Genomic DNA, 17,568 nt, shown 5'->3' on the forward strand with positions numbered 1-17,568 from the left:
GAAATAGTACTCAACCATAAAAAAGAATGAAACAGTGCTATTTATGGACCTGATGGATGGACATGAATGGACCTGACCTAGAGATTGTCACACTGAGTAAAGTAAGTCAGACAGAGAAAGACAAACATATGAGATCACTTATATGTGGAATCTTAAAAAATGGTACAAATGAACTTATTTACAAAACAGAAACAGTCACAGATGTAGAAAACAAACTTATGGTTACCGAAAGGGAAAGGTGGGGGGGTGGGGGGGGATACAAACTAGGAGATTAGAATTGAGATACACACACTACTGTATATAAAATAGATAACTAACAGGGACCTGTTGCATAGCACTGGGGACTCTACTCCATACTCTGTAATGACGTAAGTGGGGAAAGAATTTAACGAAGAATTGAATATATGTATATGGATAACTGATTCATTTTGCTGCACACCTGAAACTGACACATTATAAATCTATACTCCATAAAAATTATTTTTTAACAAACTGGTGGTCATGGTGCTTTAGTCACTAAGTTCTGTCCGACTCTTGCAATCCCATGGACTATAGCCTGCCAAGCTCTTCTATCCATGGGATTCTCCAGGCAAGAATACTGGAGTGAGTTGCCATTTCCTTCTCCACTTAAAAAAGTAAGTTGATTCAAATAAAAGTATTCAGTAAAAAAGAAAAAAAAAAAAAGTATTCAGTAAGTAATAGGACAGGCACTCATGGATACAACAAAAACACAGGGAGGTGGCATGGGGATGACTTAAGCTGAGAACCACTGCTCTTTACTGGGTACCTACCCTCTAGGCCAAGGATTCCTATGATTACTAAAGAGAGAGTTTCCTCATCCTGCTTCAGCTGGGCTAACAGATGGCTGAACTCATCTTTTTTTGATTCATTACAATAAGCTGACTATAATAAGCTTCATATCACATAAACTATTTTAAAAGAGCAGATAAGAACAGGGATATACTTGATGCTTATGATCATGCTCAGGAAGGAAGCCAAAAAAATCAGTGGACAGTGAGGTATTTTCATGGCAGTAAGTCAACACAAAGGTTCAGAAGTGTCCCTTTTGCAGAGAACATGGGGACAGTTCTTTTGGACCAAGGGTGCTCCAAACAAACATCCCCCTGAGACTGAGTAATGTGTTCTTGTAATCTTTGAATGTCCTAAAAGAACCTCCATAATAGGTGCGTAATAAATGTTTGAATACATAAATAACTACCTGCATCTTAAATTTATAAACATTGCAAAACAACATCATTGATATAACTTTACATCTAGCTGCAAGGAAAGTGTAGCTTTAGGAGTGAGGCCTACCTTGGGCACGGTCCTCACGTGAAACAGTACATTTTGGAAGGAATGTCCATCGTTGGCCTGCAAGACTGTGATGTCGGAAGTGCTATCCGAGCCGTCGTGAACATACTGGAGAAGGCCCCTGGAGAGCTCGTCCAGACGAAACTGATAGACAGGGGCCGCGGAGGCCTGGAGCGCTTGGAGCAACTGGCCGTGAAGTGGAGGATCGAGCACTTCGACCACCACATCCTGTGGGTTGTCGTCATCTCTGATGTCAAGCAGCTGGGTGGTGATGGTTCCCCTCTCTCCTCTGTTGATATGGAGGACCTCATTCCTCAGAACATAGGGGGCCTGTGGAGTTGAAGGGAAGGAGGAGAAGAGGCACTATTAGCAGGAAAAGAGAGGACACTCCAGGGGACCAGAAGTCAGTTGTGTGTGGCCTGATTGCTCTTTCTGAGCTTTTTAAGGAAATCTAGATGCACCTGCCAAATGCCGAACTCTTGCATAGTCAAAGCATTTGTCAAAGGTGCAGTCAATCATAGTAAGCACTGCAAAGGAGGTTACTTCACACCTCTGGTTCTGGAGGTTTCCAAAGCCACTGACTTGATTAACACAATATCCCCTGCATTGTAACTGAGATCAGTGTTAGGGAACTCAGTTGCTTCATTCAGGAGACGATAATTCAAAGAGATACATGTACCCCTATGTTTATAACAGCACTTCTCACAATAGCCCAAATATGGAAACAACCTAAATGACCATCAACAAATGAATGGGTAAAGAAGAGGTGTACATAAAAAGTTAGAGAAAGACAAATATCATACAATACTACTTACATGTGGAATCTAAAATACTGCACAAATGAACCTATCTACAAAAGACTCACAGACCTAGAGATCTGACTTGTGGTTGCCAAGAGAAGGGGGAAGGGGAGGGATGGACTAGGAATTTGGAGTTAGTGCATGCAAATTATTACATTTAGAATGGATGAATAACAAGGTCTTACTGTTTACCTCAAGGAACTATATACAATCTCCCAGGAAAAACCATAATGGAAGAGAAATTTTTAAAAAGAATGTGACCATGTGTGCGTGCTTAATCTTGTCCAATTCTTTGCAACCCCACGGACTGTAGCCCACCAGCCTCCTCTCGTCCATGAGATTTTCCAGGCAAGAATACTGGAGTGGGTTGCCATTTCCTTCTCCAGGGGATCTTCCCAACCCAGGGATTGAACTCGTGTCTTCTGTGTCTCCTGCATTGATAGGCAGGTTCTTTACATATTTAGCCACTTGGGAAGCTCAAAAAGAACGTATATATGTGTAAAATTGAATCACTTTTCTGAGCAGAGATTTGCACCACATTGTAAATCAATTATGCTTCAATTAAAAAAAAGAGAGAAAGGGAGACTAGCAAGAGGTATGGAATTTTGGCATTTGTGTTGGGAATCGTGTATTTCACTCCAGGCTATGTTGCAACATGCTGACTTGAAGTAAGATACTTCATTGTGAATTCCTGCTATTCTGGTCTTTCTCAGTAATTTTCTTTAAGCTGTCACATCCGTATCTTGAAGGGACCCACCCCAACCCAGGTTATAAAGCCTGATAAGATCATGATCTGTGTAAGGCAACCACCTGGCTAATCCTCGTGGCAAATTTTAATATGTTTTCCTTAAGATTATCATGTTTCCCCCCACCAACTTCAGTAAGCAGATAAAATGTTCTTTCAAGAGATAAAACGTAATGAACCACAACAGAGAAAAAAAACAAAAAAACTCACCAAAAAAAAAAAAAAGGTGAGAAGCCAAAGAAAACATGATCTTAGTTTTTTTTATCATTTGAAATTGAACCATCTAGGACTTTTTCAGCACGCTGCCTTCTTGACTCCAAACAGCTTTCTTTTAAAAGTACCCTCCCTGGCCTCCTGCAAATTTCAATATCTATTAAAATAATTTCTAACTAATGCATCTCTATAATAATCACATAATATGAAATGAAAAGATAGCTACTCCTCAGGAATCCTGAGTGAGATTTCAAAAGCTGCAATCTCATACATGGGAATGAATGGCCCCTCAGAGTCCGAAAGAAGAGAGGTCAAAGGTGATGTCAAAAATCTATAAATGAAAAAGATCAAATTAACTCACATAAGAAAATTTCAAGGAGGTTCAAAATCATCTTGAAATACCACAGAAAAGTAAAGAAACAAAAAATAAGTTAAAATTAGTTTCTAAAATTCCATTTTTAAAAAGTTAAAATGACAAAAATTTCTCATGTAATAAATAAAAAGATGCCTTTACTGTCTACTCAATTGGTTTGGGGAACGCAAACAAAGAACAGAGAACCACGGCAACTCAGCATCTCAGATTACGAAGTCACTTACCAAAACCTACCCAAGTCTTTTATTCACCTAGTTAGAGTAACTATATTAGCACAAACAAAAAGAACAAAACAGAACATCTGAACTTAAATACTGAGAAACATCTAAGTCGGTAAATCCTGAGACTTGGTAGCACTCTGACCCATATTTACAGAGATCACATTTTTGTTTAATTAAAACAAAATTCATGCTCTTAGCCCAACCCGGAGGTCAAATTAATTTAAGATTAATTTCTAATCATTCCGCAACTTCAGTCATCACTGAAGTGAGAATGCCATCAAGAATCGCTGAGCTGGGCTGTGAATACCATTTGGCAGCCACTTCTGGTTCAAGTCTATGGTCTTTTCACTTTTGAACCAAAAATATAAAAATAACAGTTTTAAAAACAATGATCTCATATATCCTTCCTTGATCCTACCGAGATCTACTATTTAGGCAGTTCGAGTTCCCACATGTTGATACCCCAGTCTCTCGCTGTTCACAATGTCAGAATATGTTGATCTTGCTCCTCTCTTTGCACATTTCAGCTGTTCAATTCTCCAAGCCTTGGGACTCAGAGCATATAAGTACAACTTAACAGAGATGAGCGATGAGACCAGATGTGCCATCACACTGAACTTTATAGTATCTACCAGGATTTCCTCTGACTTATGTTAGCCTGACGACCACACTGGACCCTCATTTAAGAAGATCCTTAATAAGGCTTAATAAAGCTCCCAGGGCTTCTCTGGTGGCTCAGCTGGTAAAGAGTTGGTCTGCAATGCAGGAGATCCTGGTTTGATTCCTGGGTCGAGGAGATCCCCTGGAGAAAGGATAGGCTACCCACTCCAGAGTTCTTGGGCTTCCCTGGTGGCGCAGACAGTAAAGGATCCACCTGCAATGCAGGAGACGTGGGCTCGATCCCTATTGTTGAGAAGATCCCCTAGGAGAGGGCATGGCAACTCACTCCCGTATTCTTGCCTGAAGAATCCCATGGACAGAGGAGCCTGGAGGGTTACAGTCCATGTGATTGCAAAGAGTTGGACACGATTGAGCAACTAAGTACGAGGTCCTCTAATTCCTGCAAACTGAGTTAAATGCAGTTCAGCTACATGATAGTCAAAAGAGGCCAACATAATTCCATATCCTGGGGAGAGAAATATTTAGACAAAACAAACTTATCCACCTAGGGATAGAAAAGTCTTAACAACTGGTACAGCTTCAAATCATTGTGAAGGGGTGGTATCAGATTCAGCATAGAAAAGTAAGGTACAGTTTAATGGTCAAGAACACAGATTGCGTAACCATTTTCACTGGGCACAGATCTTTGCTCTCTGTTAGCTACATCACCATAGATAAGTTACTGGACCTCCCTGGGGCTTAGTTTTCTGGCCTGTGAATTGGGGCTTTTAATACCTTACGGGGCTAGCATGAGAATTACATGAACAACAGAAGAAGAGCATTATATGTGTAGTAGTAATTATTGTTGTTGTTACGACCCACAAGTACTAAAAAAATTACTCCAGTGGCATTTCAAGAGGAAACTAAGGAACAATTAATCCAGCTCAATCATTTTTGCTAAAACTACAGAAAATCTGAACTTGTACTTGAGAATGAGTTGTTGTTGCAGTTTGATCACTAAGATGTGTGTGACTCTTTTGCAACCCCAGGCTCCTCTGTCCATGTCATTTCCCAGGCAAGAATCCTGGAGTGGGTTACCATTTCCTTCTCCAGGGGATATTTCCAACCCAGGGATCGAACCTCCATCTCCTGCATTGGCAGGCAGATTCTTTACCACTAAGCAACCTGGGAAGCCCATCAGTAGGCATGTGAAATTATTAACTCTATGGCATTTTCTTACCTGTGTTGAAAATGCTTGTATGTTGATCAGCTGTGGCTCAGAGAAGAACTGCTGGTCACTAATTTTCAGGGAAAAGTAACCTTTCCTGAAAGAAGCCCCCAAGAAAAGAATGAGACAATATAATCATTAAATTGGTCTTTAGAAAGACAAGGGTTAAAAATATTTTCAGGTTATGTGCATATATGAATTTGGATCAAACCACTACAATAATATACTAGTCACGCCATAACTAGAAAGGAGCCCATAAAGATTAACATAGTGAGATGCAGGTAAAAGCACTGTATATTCTTCTATCTCATTATAATAATGTTTCTTTTTCTTTTTTTTTTGGATTTTTTATAAGTAGAATATATAAAAGGTTGAAAAATCAGTTGTTAGGCCAACACCAGTTGGTGATATATTGAAGGTTAACGATCAAGCTGGAGAATGGGAAGGAATCTTTCACAGTCTTTGATTAGTTCTCAGCGACTCCATCTTCCCTGCGAATTCTTTCCAACCGATGCCCAATTCACGTGAGTGGACCCCGTTAACAATTTTGCACTGTTTATATTACATGACTCTATGCCCATCCCTCCCTCTAGCCACATGCATATTCACTGTGGCCTGGACTAGGGAAGAATGACTGACTCCAGCTTCCCTGGAAATTTGGAATTGGCCTGAGAGCCTCATTTGACTAAGGCGGAACCACAGTCTACCATGTTGATGAGAAAGTGGAGCAAGTTGGTCTCTAGGAGAGAGGTGATTGTAGCCTTCCAGCAAAGCAATTGAGATGAGAGGAGAACTGAGTCCTGCTTCCCATTTCCCATTCTAACTCTTGAGCTTGCCCTAGAAGCCCAGTGGTCCCTGATGTGTCTGAGATCTGAGCCATACCTGCAATGTTATAACAGGTCTTAAAATTTTGCTTAATCTAGTTCAAGTTGACTCTCATTACTTGTAATCAAAGAGTCCTAATTAATAGAATAAAATAAGACTCACTCTCTGCTGTGGTTTTTATTTCCTGTAAAAGAGTGTTGTTTCAGCAGCTTCAAAGACTACTAGGAGGAAAGGTAGGAGTTACCCACCTTCAAAGCCAAAGCAAGTTCAGAACTCACTTTGTGCTGGTAAGATGTATGATTAACACATTATGGGAGTTTTGAATTCTGGCCTACTATAGGAACTATTGTTTTAAAGATTCTTTAAAAGGCATTCAGGGAACTGACTACTGAAACATGAAAGAATGTGGATGGATCTCAAAAGTATTATGGCAAAAGCCAGAACCAAAAGATTATATACTGTACGAGTCCATTCGCATGACATTTCAGAAAGGGCAAGACAATAAGAATGAAAAACAGACCAATATTTGCCAGGGACTGTGGGGAAGGGAATGCTTGTAAAAATGAGGTGGGGACAGGGTGACAAGACTGTTTCATATCTTGCTTGAGGTTTCAAGACTGCAAGATTATATATGTATTTGTTAACACACATAGAACAGTATAGCTTAAAATGAGGGATTTTATTAGATGCAAATTATACCTCAATAAATCAGATTTGTTTTAAAAAAAGGAATTCGTGTCTTCCTTCTCATTCCACCCTTCCTTTCATTTTTGGTTCCATTCAAATCCTATCCCTCTCCCCTCCTACCTCCAGACTTCAAGAGAATACAGGTGATGAAGCCGCTGAATGCAGAGAGAAAGGGTGGCTACCTGCAAACTACGGGGGGAAAATGATTTTGGTGGCCCTTAGATTCTAATAACTGTGTTCAGCCTCTAGGCAATGCCAGCTAATCAGGGTCACTAGGACTATATTTCCAAGTCATTTCACACTCCACAGAGGGATTCCAACCCAAAGGAAGCCAATCCTAAAGAATCCTAGTGGGCATGTGCATGGGAAAAACAACCACAAGCCCATGTGGCAGGTAGCCCCTTTAGCTTCTGTATCATCCAGAGACTTAGATAATTTCCTTTTAATGTGAGTTCCTACTAACCCTGTTTTACTATTCCTCTCATTCTTTCTTTTAAAAAATTTTTTTAGATAAGAAATCCAATGTTAAAATGGGTCAGTTCAGTTCAGTTCAGTCGCTCAGTCGTGTCCGACTCTTTGCGACCCCATGAATCGCAGCACACCAGGCCTCCCTGTCCATCCTAGTTAAAATGGGTACTAAAAAGTAAAAAGAATACTGAAAGAAATCTCTGTAAAGTAATTGCCACTCTTTGCCCTGTTTAAGGATGCAAAGCTGACCCTGGAAAAAATCAATGATAAGGGATTAAAGAGATCAAACAGATGAGAGGCTTAACTTTGGTTGTCTATGGATCTTTATATACTTCACACACTTTTCATAAGTGATTCTGAGACATATGACTACAGGTTTTGAACTGTGCATGTGTGTCTGTGTATGTGTGATGCAAACACTGAAGAACTATACTTAAAGGAAATGAATGGAGAAGACAGAACTCAAAGAGATTCTATGGCGTCAGACACCAGAGTTTTAAGCACCATCTCTGGAGCAATACTTTCCTATAACAATGAACTTTTGCCCCCGGAGGATGGAAGCACATCTGTTATACTACTAAGTACTACTAATGAGGCAGAAATCATTGAGTTTGAAGGCATGGGGTGTGGAATCAGAGAGCCATAGGTTGGAGCCTCAGCTCTGTACTCATATGCTGTGAGGCCTGGACAGGATTGCATGTATGCTCAGGGCCTCAGTTTTCCCATCTGTAGCCTGGGAACATAAATATACATAATTCACATCAAGCTCGCCACACAATGGCAGGGAGGGTCATGGTGAACAAATACTAGTTGTCCTTACATCTGTAAGATGGGTCTTTTGAGGTTATCAAAATCACTGGCTCTGAACTGCAACAGGAAACATATGATCTACTTTTCTCCCCACTTGTCCAGATCTTAAACATTTTAAAAATTCTCAAATTTAGTGGTGATAGTAGAAAATCTTCACTGCTTCCTTTATCACTGTTCCACAGGGTTCAACTCCCTATCTACATATAGAGTCCACTTTGAAATAGGCTATACTAGTGAAGCAGAGCAGGGAAAAGGATAATCCAAGAGGCTAATCTTTGGGGTGCATTCCTTGATTTCTAGTGAGGAGATTTGCTCTGCTAATTATATGGCTCGATTTGCTCGGGTAAGTGGTAACACTCAGCTGCATTCCTGAAGCATATGTCAGCTGGGGTGGGGGAAGACAGCCAGAATTGTGTTAGGCATCAGAAGAAAACTGGATCAGGCTTTAAAATTAACCACAATTAGTCCCAGAAAGTGGATAATAACAAGTTAACCATGACTCCTCATTTCCTTCCAACTCTGAAATTCTAGGAACCACACAACGCCTTAAAAAGTATGCACCCCATCCTCTAGCCATGCCCTCCCCTCTGGCAGAGAACCCTAATGCTGAAGTAGCAGCTGCATCAGGGTATAGAAGTGATTTTGTTCCTCCCGGGCCAAAAAAACTGGATAATTGTACTAGGAACTTCCCCGTCACATCAGAGAATTACCCACAATTATGTGATAAAATGAAAATGCCTCTAACAGAAGCACTCTCTCTGAGCAATTACAGCGAAATGATGACAGGCAGCTGAAAGCGGCACTTGCAGAGTATTGATCTCCCCCAGAAGAGGAGGGAGAGTTCTGAGGGGCAGAGGGTAGGGAGCGCAGAGAACTGATGGGGAGGAGACAGGAGGAAAATAGCAGAACGCTGGCTCACCTGGGCTTTTCTCTGCTGTGCACAAAACGCACTTTTTTCTCCTTCACATCTTTCCAACTGAAGTGGCCAGCCTTGTCGAGCTGAACCTCTTTTCCATTCCTCGAGAGCACGAGCTGACCATTGGTGGGGGTGCTCACCACATGGAACAGTAGGTCTTCGACCCTGCCACCCTGGTCTTGAACATTCAGGAGGAAAAAATCCAGAGGCTTCATTGAACCAATTGCAAGGGTGAGGGAACCATTCACGTGAAGACTAGGAGTGTGTATTTTGCCTGGAAAACATACGAATCCAAAGGTCAGGCTTGGTACAGTCACTAATTAGGCTATTATTATTAGTTTTTTAAAAAAATATACGTGTAATATTCATTCAGAACTACAAAGATGGGGTTTCCCTGGTGGCTCAGTGGTAAAGAATCCACCTGCAATGCAGAAGACACAGGAGACGTGGGTTCGTTGGTTCAATCCCTAGGTCAGGATCACCAAGAGAAGGGAATGGCTACCCACACCAGTATTCTTGCCTGGAGAATTCCATGGACAGAGGAGCCTGGCAGGTTATAGCCCATGGGGTTGCAAAGAGTCAGACATGACAGAAGGGTAATGTTGATTCAGAACTACAAAGATGAAACTCTAGACTACTGTATTCTATAAGCATCCTTCTATTCCAGTGGTCCTCATCCTAGATGTGCATGAGAATAACATAGGGGGTCAGTGTTAAACTATAAAACTCCTAGAAGAATATTTAGGAGAAAATCTTTGTGATCTTAAATTAGGCAATGCTTTCTTACATATGACACAAAAAGCACAAGTGACAGAAGAAAAAATAGATACAGCTGACATCATTAATACTAAAAACATTTGTGCTTCAAAGGACATTAGCAGGAAAGTGAAAAGAGAATCCACAGAATAGGAGAAAACATTTGCAAATCACATATCTGAAAAGGGATTTGTATCTCCTTTGTATCCAGGATATACATAATGAATTCTTACAACTCAGTAAATGACAAATAAATCAATTTTAAAGTAGGCAATTAACAGACATTTCTCCTAAGAAGATATATGGAAGGTCAATAAGCACATGAATAGGTACTCAACATTATCAGTCATCAGGGAAATTTGAATTAAAATCACAAGATATCATCATCTCACACCCATTTTAGGAAGCAGAATAAAGTGTTCCTGAGGGTGTAGAGAAACTAGAAATCTCATATATTGCTGGTGGAATGGAAAATGGTAAGCCACTTGGGAAGACAGTCTGGTGATTCCTCAAGCAATTAAACACAGAGCTACCACATGATCCAGCAATTCTGCTCCTAGGCATATACCCAAGAGTAATGAAAGCATAGAAAGTGAAAGTGAAAGTCACTCAGTCATGTCTGACTCTTTGCGACTCAATGGACTATACACACAGTCCATGGAATTCTCCAGGTCAGAATACTGGTAGCCTTTCCCTTCCCTAGCAGATCTTCCCAACCCAGGGATTGAATCTAGGTCTCCTGCATTGTAGGCAGATTCTTTACCAGCTGAGCCACAAGGGAAGCCCAAGAGTAGTGGAGTGGGTAGCCTATCCCTGCTCTAATAGATCTTCCTGACCCAGGAATCAAACCAGGGTCTCCTGCATTGCAGGCAGATTCTTTACCAACTGATCTATCAGTGAAGCCCATTGAAAGTATATGTCCATACAAAAACTGTAACACCAATGTTCATAGCAGTGTTATTCACAAAAAACAAAAGTGGAAACAACTGAAACAATCAAGCATCAATTGAATGAATAAACAAAATGTGGTATGTGCATACAACGGAGTATTATTCAAGCATAAAAAGAAATGAGGTACTGATATACGTGTTCTAACACAGAGGAAACTTGAAAATACTATGCCAGGTGAAAGAAGCCAGATGTAAAGGCCACATATTGTATGCCTCCATTTATGTGAACTATTTAGGATAGGCAATTCCATAGAGCCAGAAAGCACTGTAGTTTCTGTGTTTAGCAGGAGCTAAGGCAATGGGTCAGTAGAGAGAGATTACTAATGGTTACTGGATTTCTTTTTAGGATGATTAAAATGACCTAGAATTAGATTGTGATGATAGTTGTGTAGCACTGTGGATATACTAAAACCTCATTATATGCTTTCAAGGGTAAGTTCTATGGTATGTGAATTATATCTCAATAATAACAATAAAGAATCATAGAGATTTTTTGAAACAATATTGATACTTAGGACCCACCATCAGAGATTCTAACTTAGATGTTCTGGGATGGGGCCTTGGTCATTTTATAAGCTCCACAGGTAATCCTAATTGGTTGCCACATTGGAGAATACAGTCTTCTCTTAACACATCTGTCATATCTGACCATCAGACCTTCCCAGGGCAAGAGGAGAGGCAAGTGCCGGATACCATTTGCAGGAACCGCACCAGTTAGCCTTCAGTGAAGTAGGATTATCGGTGGCTTACATTCAGAAGTCAAGTGAAATATACACACGTTGCTTTAAAAATTTACGATCTCTGTTCACAGGAAACATATGATGGATGAGTTAGTATTTCTGACCTTGATGTGGAATTCATCCCATCTCCTGCAAGTTGTTTTGCCGGAGCTTTAATTGGCAGTGCTTCCTTTTACAAGTAGGACAGACAGGGCAGTTTAGGAATGCCAAGTTTCAGGGGAACTACTTCTAATGTAAGATTGCTCTAACGAAAGTCGAATTCATTTGCACAAGTTGACTTGTATGACATCCCAAGTGGGGTAAGCTGACTCTCAAGTATGTAGGGCTTCAGAAGGATCCCAATAAAATAAGCCAAAGATAATTTTTCCCATGGGAAGTTTTAATATCATAGGAAGTCGGAAATACAGTGATGAAAAATATGATTGGCTGCAGGTGATAAAACATGATTCATGTTATTGATGAAAGACACTCAAAAGCCAAGAAATGCTCAGAACTCCCAATCTTCTTTCACTTGTAAAAATTTGGGGGTCCAAAATTAAGCCCGAATTTAAATTTTATTCTCTTTGTTGTTTAAGGTAAAATGTCCACTGATGTGTTAGACAAGAATAGTTCCATTTCTTTGACATGTTACCTAATTCTTAATGGTACACAGAGAGGCTTGAAATCCATCTACTTCCAATATGTGAACCTAATGGGGCAGGCTCCTGATTAGGCACCATTCACTAATTATTTATCATTTATCTCCAGTGTGCACAAAGAATACATCATTGAACCTGACCATAATTAGTTCTACATGTTGATAAAAATATAATAAATTATATCTATTAATATAAACATATATATAAAATGTTCTATAACATGGCTGTAGTTCAGGGACATAAATGAGTTTTATGTCAAATTATGATCTGATAGTTGTGACTTTTAAAGTGCAGATGACTTCTTTTTCCCTTCCAAAGATCTTAGAAGTCGAATTCTCCCAATTTTTCATTGTCTCTAAATAAGTCCCTTACAGTAGCACCTAGGGTTTTCCCAGAATGGGAAGCCTGCATTTTACATCACATGAGCCAACTGTATCTGCAAAGTCAGCCTCTACATGGAGAAATTACGGGTGATTTCACCAGACCATCGGGGGAGAAGCACTTACCAGCACATGTCTCATTAGAAGAGTGGGCAGAGAAGCCAGGAACACAGTTGGAGAGACAAAGACCGCTCTTCAGAAAGAAGCCCTGGTCACAGAAGTCACACCAGTCTCTGCGGCTGCACCGCAAGCACCCCTTAGGGCAGGCTATCAAAGACAGGACACATCAAATCAGGCAGGATGAAGGCACAGGCACTCAGCGAGGGCCACCAGTGACAAAGAAATGAGGAGTGAAAGCACAGCAACATATGACCCCTAGCTGTAGCAGAAGAGAATTCTGACTATTGCCTATAGAATTTCATAGACAGCTGGTCTACCCCAGCAAAGCCGTGAACAGGGAGGAGCACCTTTGCTTTACACACTATGACCTGAACATGTTGCACATAAACGGATTGTTTAAAAAGTTAACCATACTGACTTGTAAGGGAGGCAGTTTCTAGGGATTAAGAGCATAAATCCTGTTGGGGTATCATTCCTCTTTTCTACTACTTAACAGCTGTTGAATTCGGGCAAGTCGTTTTAACAGCCTGTGCTGTAATAATTTTCTCATCTTCAAAATGGAGATAAATAGCACCTAACGCACTGATGTTGGTTGGATTACAGGTGCTCTACATAATGAGAAGTGGCCAGAATAGTACTGGGCACACCAAAGAACTCAAAAGTACCACTATCATGGTTTTTCTTATTTTTATTATTTTAAATATATTGGGAAAGCAAGCTTTCTAAAAAGACCATAAATTATTTCTTTCAATCAAGTCAATTATCTTCTATAAATCAAGTGTTTGCCACTTATTATTCTGCTTCCTCAGTTGAGCTGTTAGAAAGAGGTGGCATAGGATAGTTTTAAAAGTCTTGAATCAGAAAATCTGAGTTTAATATCTGATTTTATGTTGTGTTGGTTAATTCTTAAGCCTCTTTTTTTTTCCACTTGTAAAACAAGATTCATAGTGTCTGCCATATTTTACCAAGTGATTGTGAATGCTAAATGAGATAATGTAGATGAAGGAAATTTGGGAAAACATAAAATGCCATGCCTGGGTAAAGGCATTATCATTAAATATCACTTGTCCTTTAAAGTATGGCCTTCCCAGGAGGCTCATGGTAAAGAATCCATCTGCGAATGCAGGAGACACAGGTTTGATACCTGCGTCGGGAAGATTCTCTGGAGAAGGAAATGGCAAGTCACTCCGTATTCTTGTCTGGAGAACCCGATAGACAGAGAAGCCTGGTGACTGACAGTCCATGGGGTCGCAAACAGTCAGACACAACTTAGGGACTGAACAATAACAACACAGTACCAAGTTTTGATAGAAATGATGAGAACAAATTGAGGAAGCTCTTGTGAATAACTTAATGGACAAGAGATTAAGACTTTGGGTTTAACTTCAGTTTAACATAAAAGTTCAACATATCTCACTAAAATGTTCCCCAAATTTCTATTCTTCAAGCATATAATGGCAATAACAAGGTCAAGGGGTAATTTAGTGAACACGTTGAACACCCTGGCCCCATGTTAATAGGGCTGACCTACTCTTAATGGACACCTCACCTTAGTTCAATATAAGCTTTCTATTCCATGAAATATTGGTTTCGTTTCCATGCAGACCTTTAGGGACAACATTGATCTGTACAAAAGAATTATTGGTCTGCTCTTCCACATTCTATTTAGCCAGCCATTGGCAGGGGTGCACAAGAAGCCATCAATTACTTTAGGCCAAACTCCCTGGGTTTTCATTCTACTCCTAATTCAGATTGTCCCTGGCTACCTGAGAATCAACACACCCGACTTCCTTGCTGCCCTCACTTCTTTCAGAGAATGCAGTACAGTCTCCAACTCACCCATGCATTTGTGGTTAGCGTGGTCTGCAAAGAAACCCTTCCCGCATTCCTGGACACACTGGGCTTCCAAGAGGAGAAACGGCTCCTCACAGTGGGTGCACTCACGGGGACCTTGGCACTGGAGACAGTGGCTGTCACAGCCTGAAAGACACAAATCAAGTCGACAGGAGTGTGTATGGCTTTCCAAGGGGCTCCTGGCCCTCGTGGTGAGGCCAGGCAACCTAGTGGGCCAGGCAGCAGACTGGGAGTCAGGAAGCCAGGCTTCTGATGGTGACTGCTGTGCTGCCAAACTGGGTGACTTAGCACTAGTAACTGTACTTCTCTGAGCCTCAGTGTTCTCGCCTGTAAAATGGAAAGAACACGTTGCTCCACCCAGCTCTCTGGATAAATGAAAAATACTCTGCAAACTATAAATTGACAGATATTTTCCAGCAGTCATGTATGGATGTGAGAAGTGGACCGTGAAGAAGGCTGAGCCCTGAAGAATTGATGGTTTCCAATTGTGGTGCTGGAAAAGACTCTTGAGAGTCCCTTGGACTGCAAGGAGATCAAACCAGTCAATCCTAAAGGAAATCAACCTTGAATACTCATTGGAAGGACTGATGCTGAAGCTGAAACTCCAATACTCTGTCCACCTGATGTGAAGAGCTGACTCACTGAAAAAAGACCCTGATGCTAGGAAAGCCTGAGGGCAAGAGGAGAAGGGAGCAACAAAGGATGAGATGGTTGGATGATGGCATCACTGACTCAATGAACATGAGTTTGAGCAAACTCCAGGAGATAGTGAAGGGCAAGGGAGCCTGGCATGCTGTAGCTCATGGGGTGGCAAAGAATCGGACATGACTTAGCAACTGAAGAACGACAAGCTAGTATCATTAATACTGTCTAGTCCTTGGCTCTCTGCACTGTTCTCTGAAGCGTCAGTCTTTCCTGGCTGGCCTGGTCGGTTATCAGAGTATCACCCAAGGATGTTCCCAGAAACGCTGCCTGGGCACTTTGGGTGGCATTTCAGGATGTAAAGATTTTGTGGTGTTAAATTAATGCTGAAGCAGGTACTGGACCAGAGTAAGGTGATAGTTAGATACATATGGTATACAGAGGCTTTTGGGAGGCAGATGGTGGAATAATATGGTCTTTTATTTTTTTTTAATTTTTTTAATAATATGGTCTTTTAATGTGCTCAGATGACCAGAGCACACCGACCCCTCCATCTGGAGCACAGCACTGTTCAATTTTTAAGGAAATCCAAAACTAATGGTCAAAACATACCTGTTTGTGTGGCCATACACCCCTAAGATTCCCATAAGGACTTCAAAATTATCGAATGTTGTGTTAGAGCATGGGCTTCCCAAGTGGCACTAGTGGTAAAGAACCCCCCTGCCAATGCAGGAGACATAAGAGACACTGGCGAGGTTCCTGGTTTGGGAAGACCCCCTAGAGGAGGAAATGGCAACCCACTCCAGTATTCTTTCCTGGAGAATCCTGTGGACAGAGGAGCCTGGCAGGCTACAGTTCATGGGATCTCAAAGAGTTGGACACGACTGAAGCAACTTAGCATACAAGTTGGGGCATGGGAGAAGGAAAGAGGGGACATTTTCATGATAACAAAGTAAAGCTCTTATAAGGAAACCAGAAATCGGATAAAAAGCCACAAGGAAAACTTTCCATGGACTCCTTCCTTCTCGGAACAGTGGCAATCAGAAGAGATGGAAGCTTGGGTGAGCACAGAGAAGGGCTGCAGACACTTACTCTTGCAGAGGCCCCAGTCCTGGTAAAATGATGCTGAGCACTGCTCCATGCAGGCGCCATCCTGGAGAACATAGCCGTCCATGCATTGGAGGCAGTCTGTCCTCAGAGGCCCGCTGCACACATTGCAACTCCAGTCACACTCTAGAAAGAAAGTTCCTTCAATCAGCTTCCTTTCTGTCCACCCTCAGTCCCAGAGACTAATTTACAAGGACGTTGTCGGCAGCTACACGGGGTAAAGTGAGGACACCATAAGAGATGTCAGGTACATGAGCTCTAATGAGGCTCTGCTTGTAGTAGCCTGCACGCCTCTCTGAGGTTGAGTGTTTCCTAATTATGTTAGACACGGCACATACACGGCACGTACAAGGATTGCTCCACGCTTCTGTGAAGCCTGCTTGTCAGCGGGGCTGCTGAGGAGCCAGACCAACTGGATCTTATTCAACATGGGCTCTGGAGTTCTATATCCCTGAGACACAGCATCTTCATGCAAAGCCTGCTCCAGAGAGTGGCCAATTTTCTTCCACAAACCTAACAGGATCTCCTCTAAATGCCAACAGGTAAAGGAAGTCAGGGGCTTTCCTAGTGATTCAGACAGTATAGAATCTTCCTGCAATTCAGGAGAGCTGGGTTTGATCCCTGGGTTGGGAAGATCCCCTGGAGAAGGGAATGGTAACTGACCCCAGTATTCTTGACTGAAGAATCCCATGGACAGAATAGCCTAGCAGGCTACAGTCCACGGGGTGGCAAAGAATTGGATATGATCGAGGAAATAATACTTTCACTTTCAAAGGATGTCAGAGACTCAAGGAAGGATGCATCTGCTCACTCCACTAATACCAGCTGCATGACTCCCTTCCTCTCAGAAATCAGGCAGTGACCAACACAATGCAAGGGAGCATTGACACTGGAGTTAAAAGGGTGTGAAAGAACAGTACAGAAAGAAATTCCTGATATAAAACAGATCTCATGCAGAGCAGACTTGATTCCTTTACATGTTCATTGACTCAAACAAACAGCCTAGACCCAGCTTATCAAGTGGTGGGTGTAAACCGTCCTCAAGAAGCTTATGTTCGAGTGTATCCCAGCCCAAGTCGCCCACACAAGTGATCCAGGGGGATTGTTAGAAATACGGATCATCAGGTTCACTGTCAGAACTACTGAATCAGGCCTGGGGTGTGGGATGCAGGAAAACGTGGTAC

The 17,568-nt window shown here is 41.5% G+C and overlaps 1 protein-coding gene across 1 annotated transcript in view; it reads right to left on the reverse strand.

Moving 5' to 3' along the window:
• The window catches only part of FRAS1 (Fraser extracellular matrix complex subunit 1), a 506,878-nt gene that overhangs the window by 155,103 nt on the left and 334,207 nt on the right, over positions 1 to 17,568 (reverse strand). The window contains exons 24-29 of the mRNA XM_065913973.1: positions 16,370 to 16,510; positions 14,621 to 14,761; positions 12,788 to 12,928; positions 9,201 to 9,471; positions 5,504 to 5,588; positions 1,315 to 1,641 (exon numbers count right to left, since the gene is read on the reverse strand). Of these exons, the coding sequence (XP_065770045.1) occupies positions 1,315 to 1,641; positions 5,504 to 5,588; positions 9,201 to 9,471; positions 12,788 to 12,928; positions 14,621 to 14,761; positions 16,370 to 16,510 (1,106 nt within the window). The remainder of the gene's footprint in view (positions 1 to 1,314; positions 1,642 to 5,503; positions 5,589 to 9,200; positions 9,472 to 12,787; positions 12,929 to 14,620; positions 14,762 to 16,369; positions 16,511 to 17,568) is intronic.

This window comes from Muntiacus reevesi, chromosome 22 (genome assembly GCF_963930625.1).
Source record: "Muntiacus reevesi chromosome 22, mMunRee1.1, whole genome shotgun sequence".
Taxonomy (NCBI): Eukaryota; Metazoa; Chordata; class Mammalia; order Artiodactyla; family Cervidae; genus Muntiacus; species Muntiacus reevesi.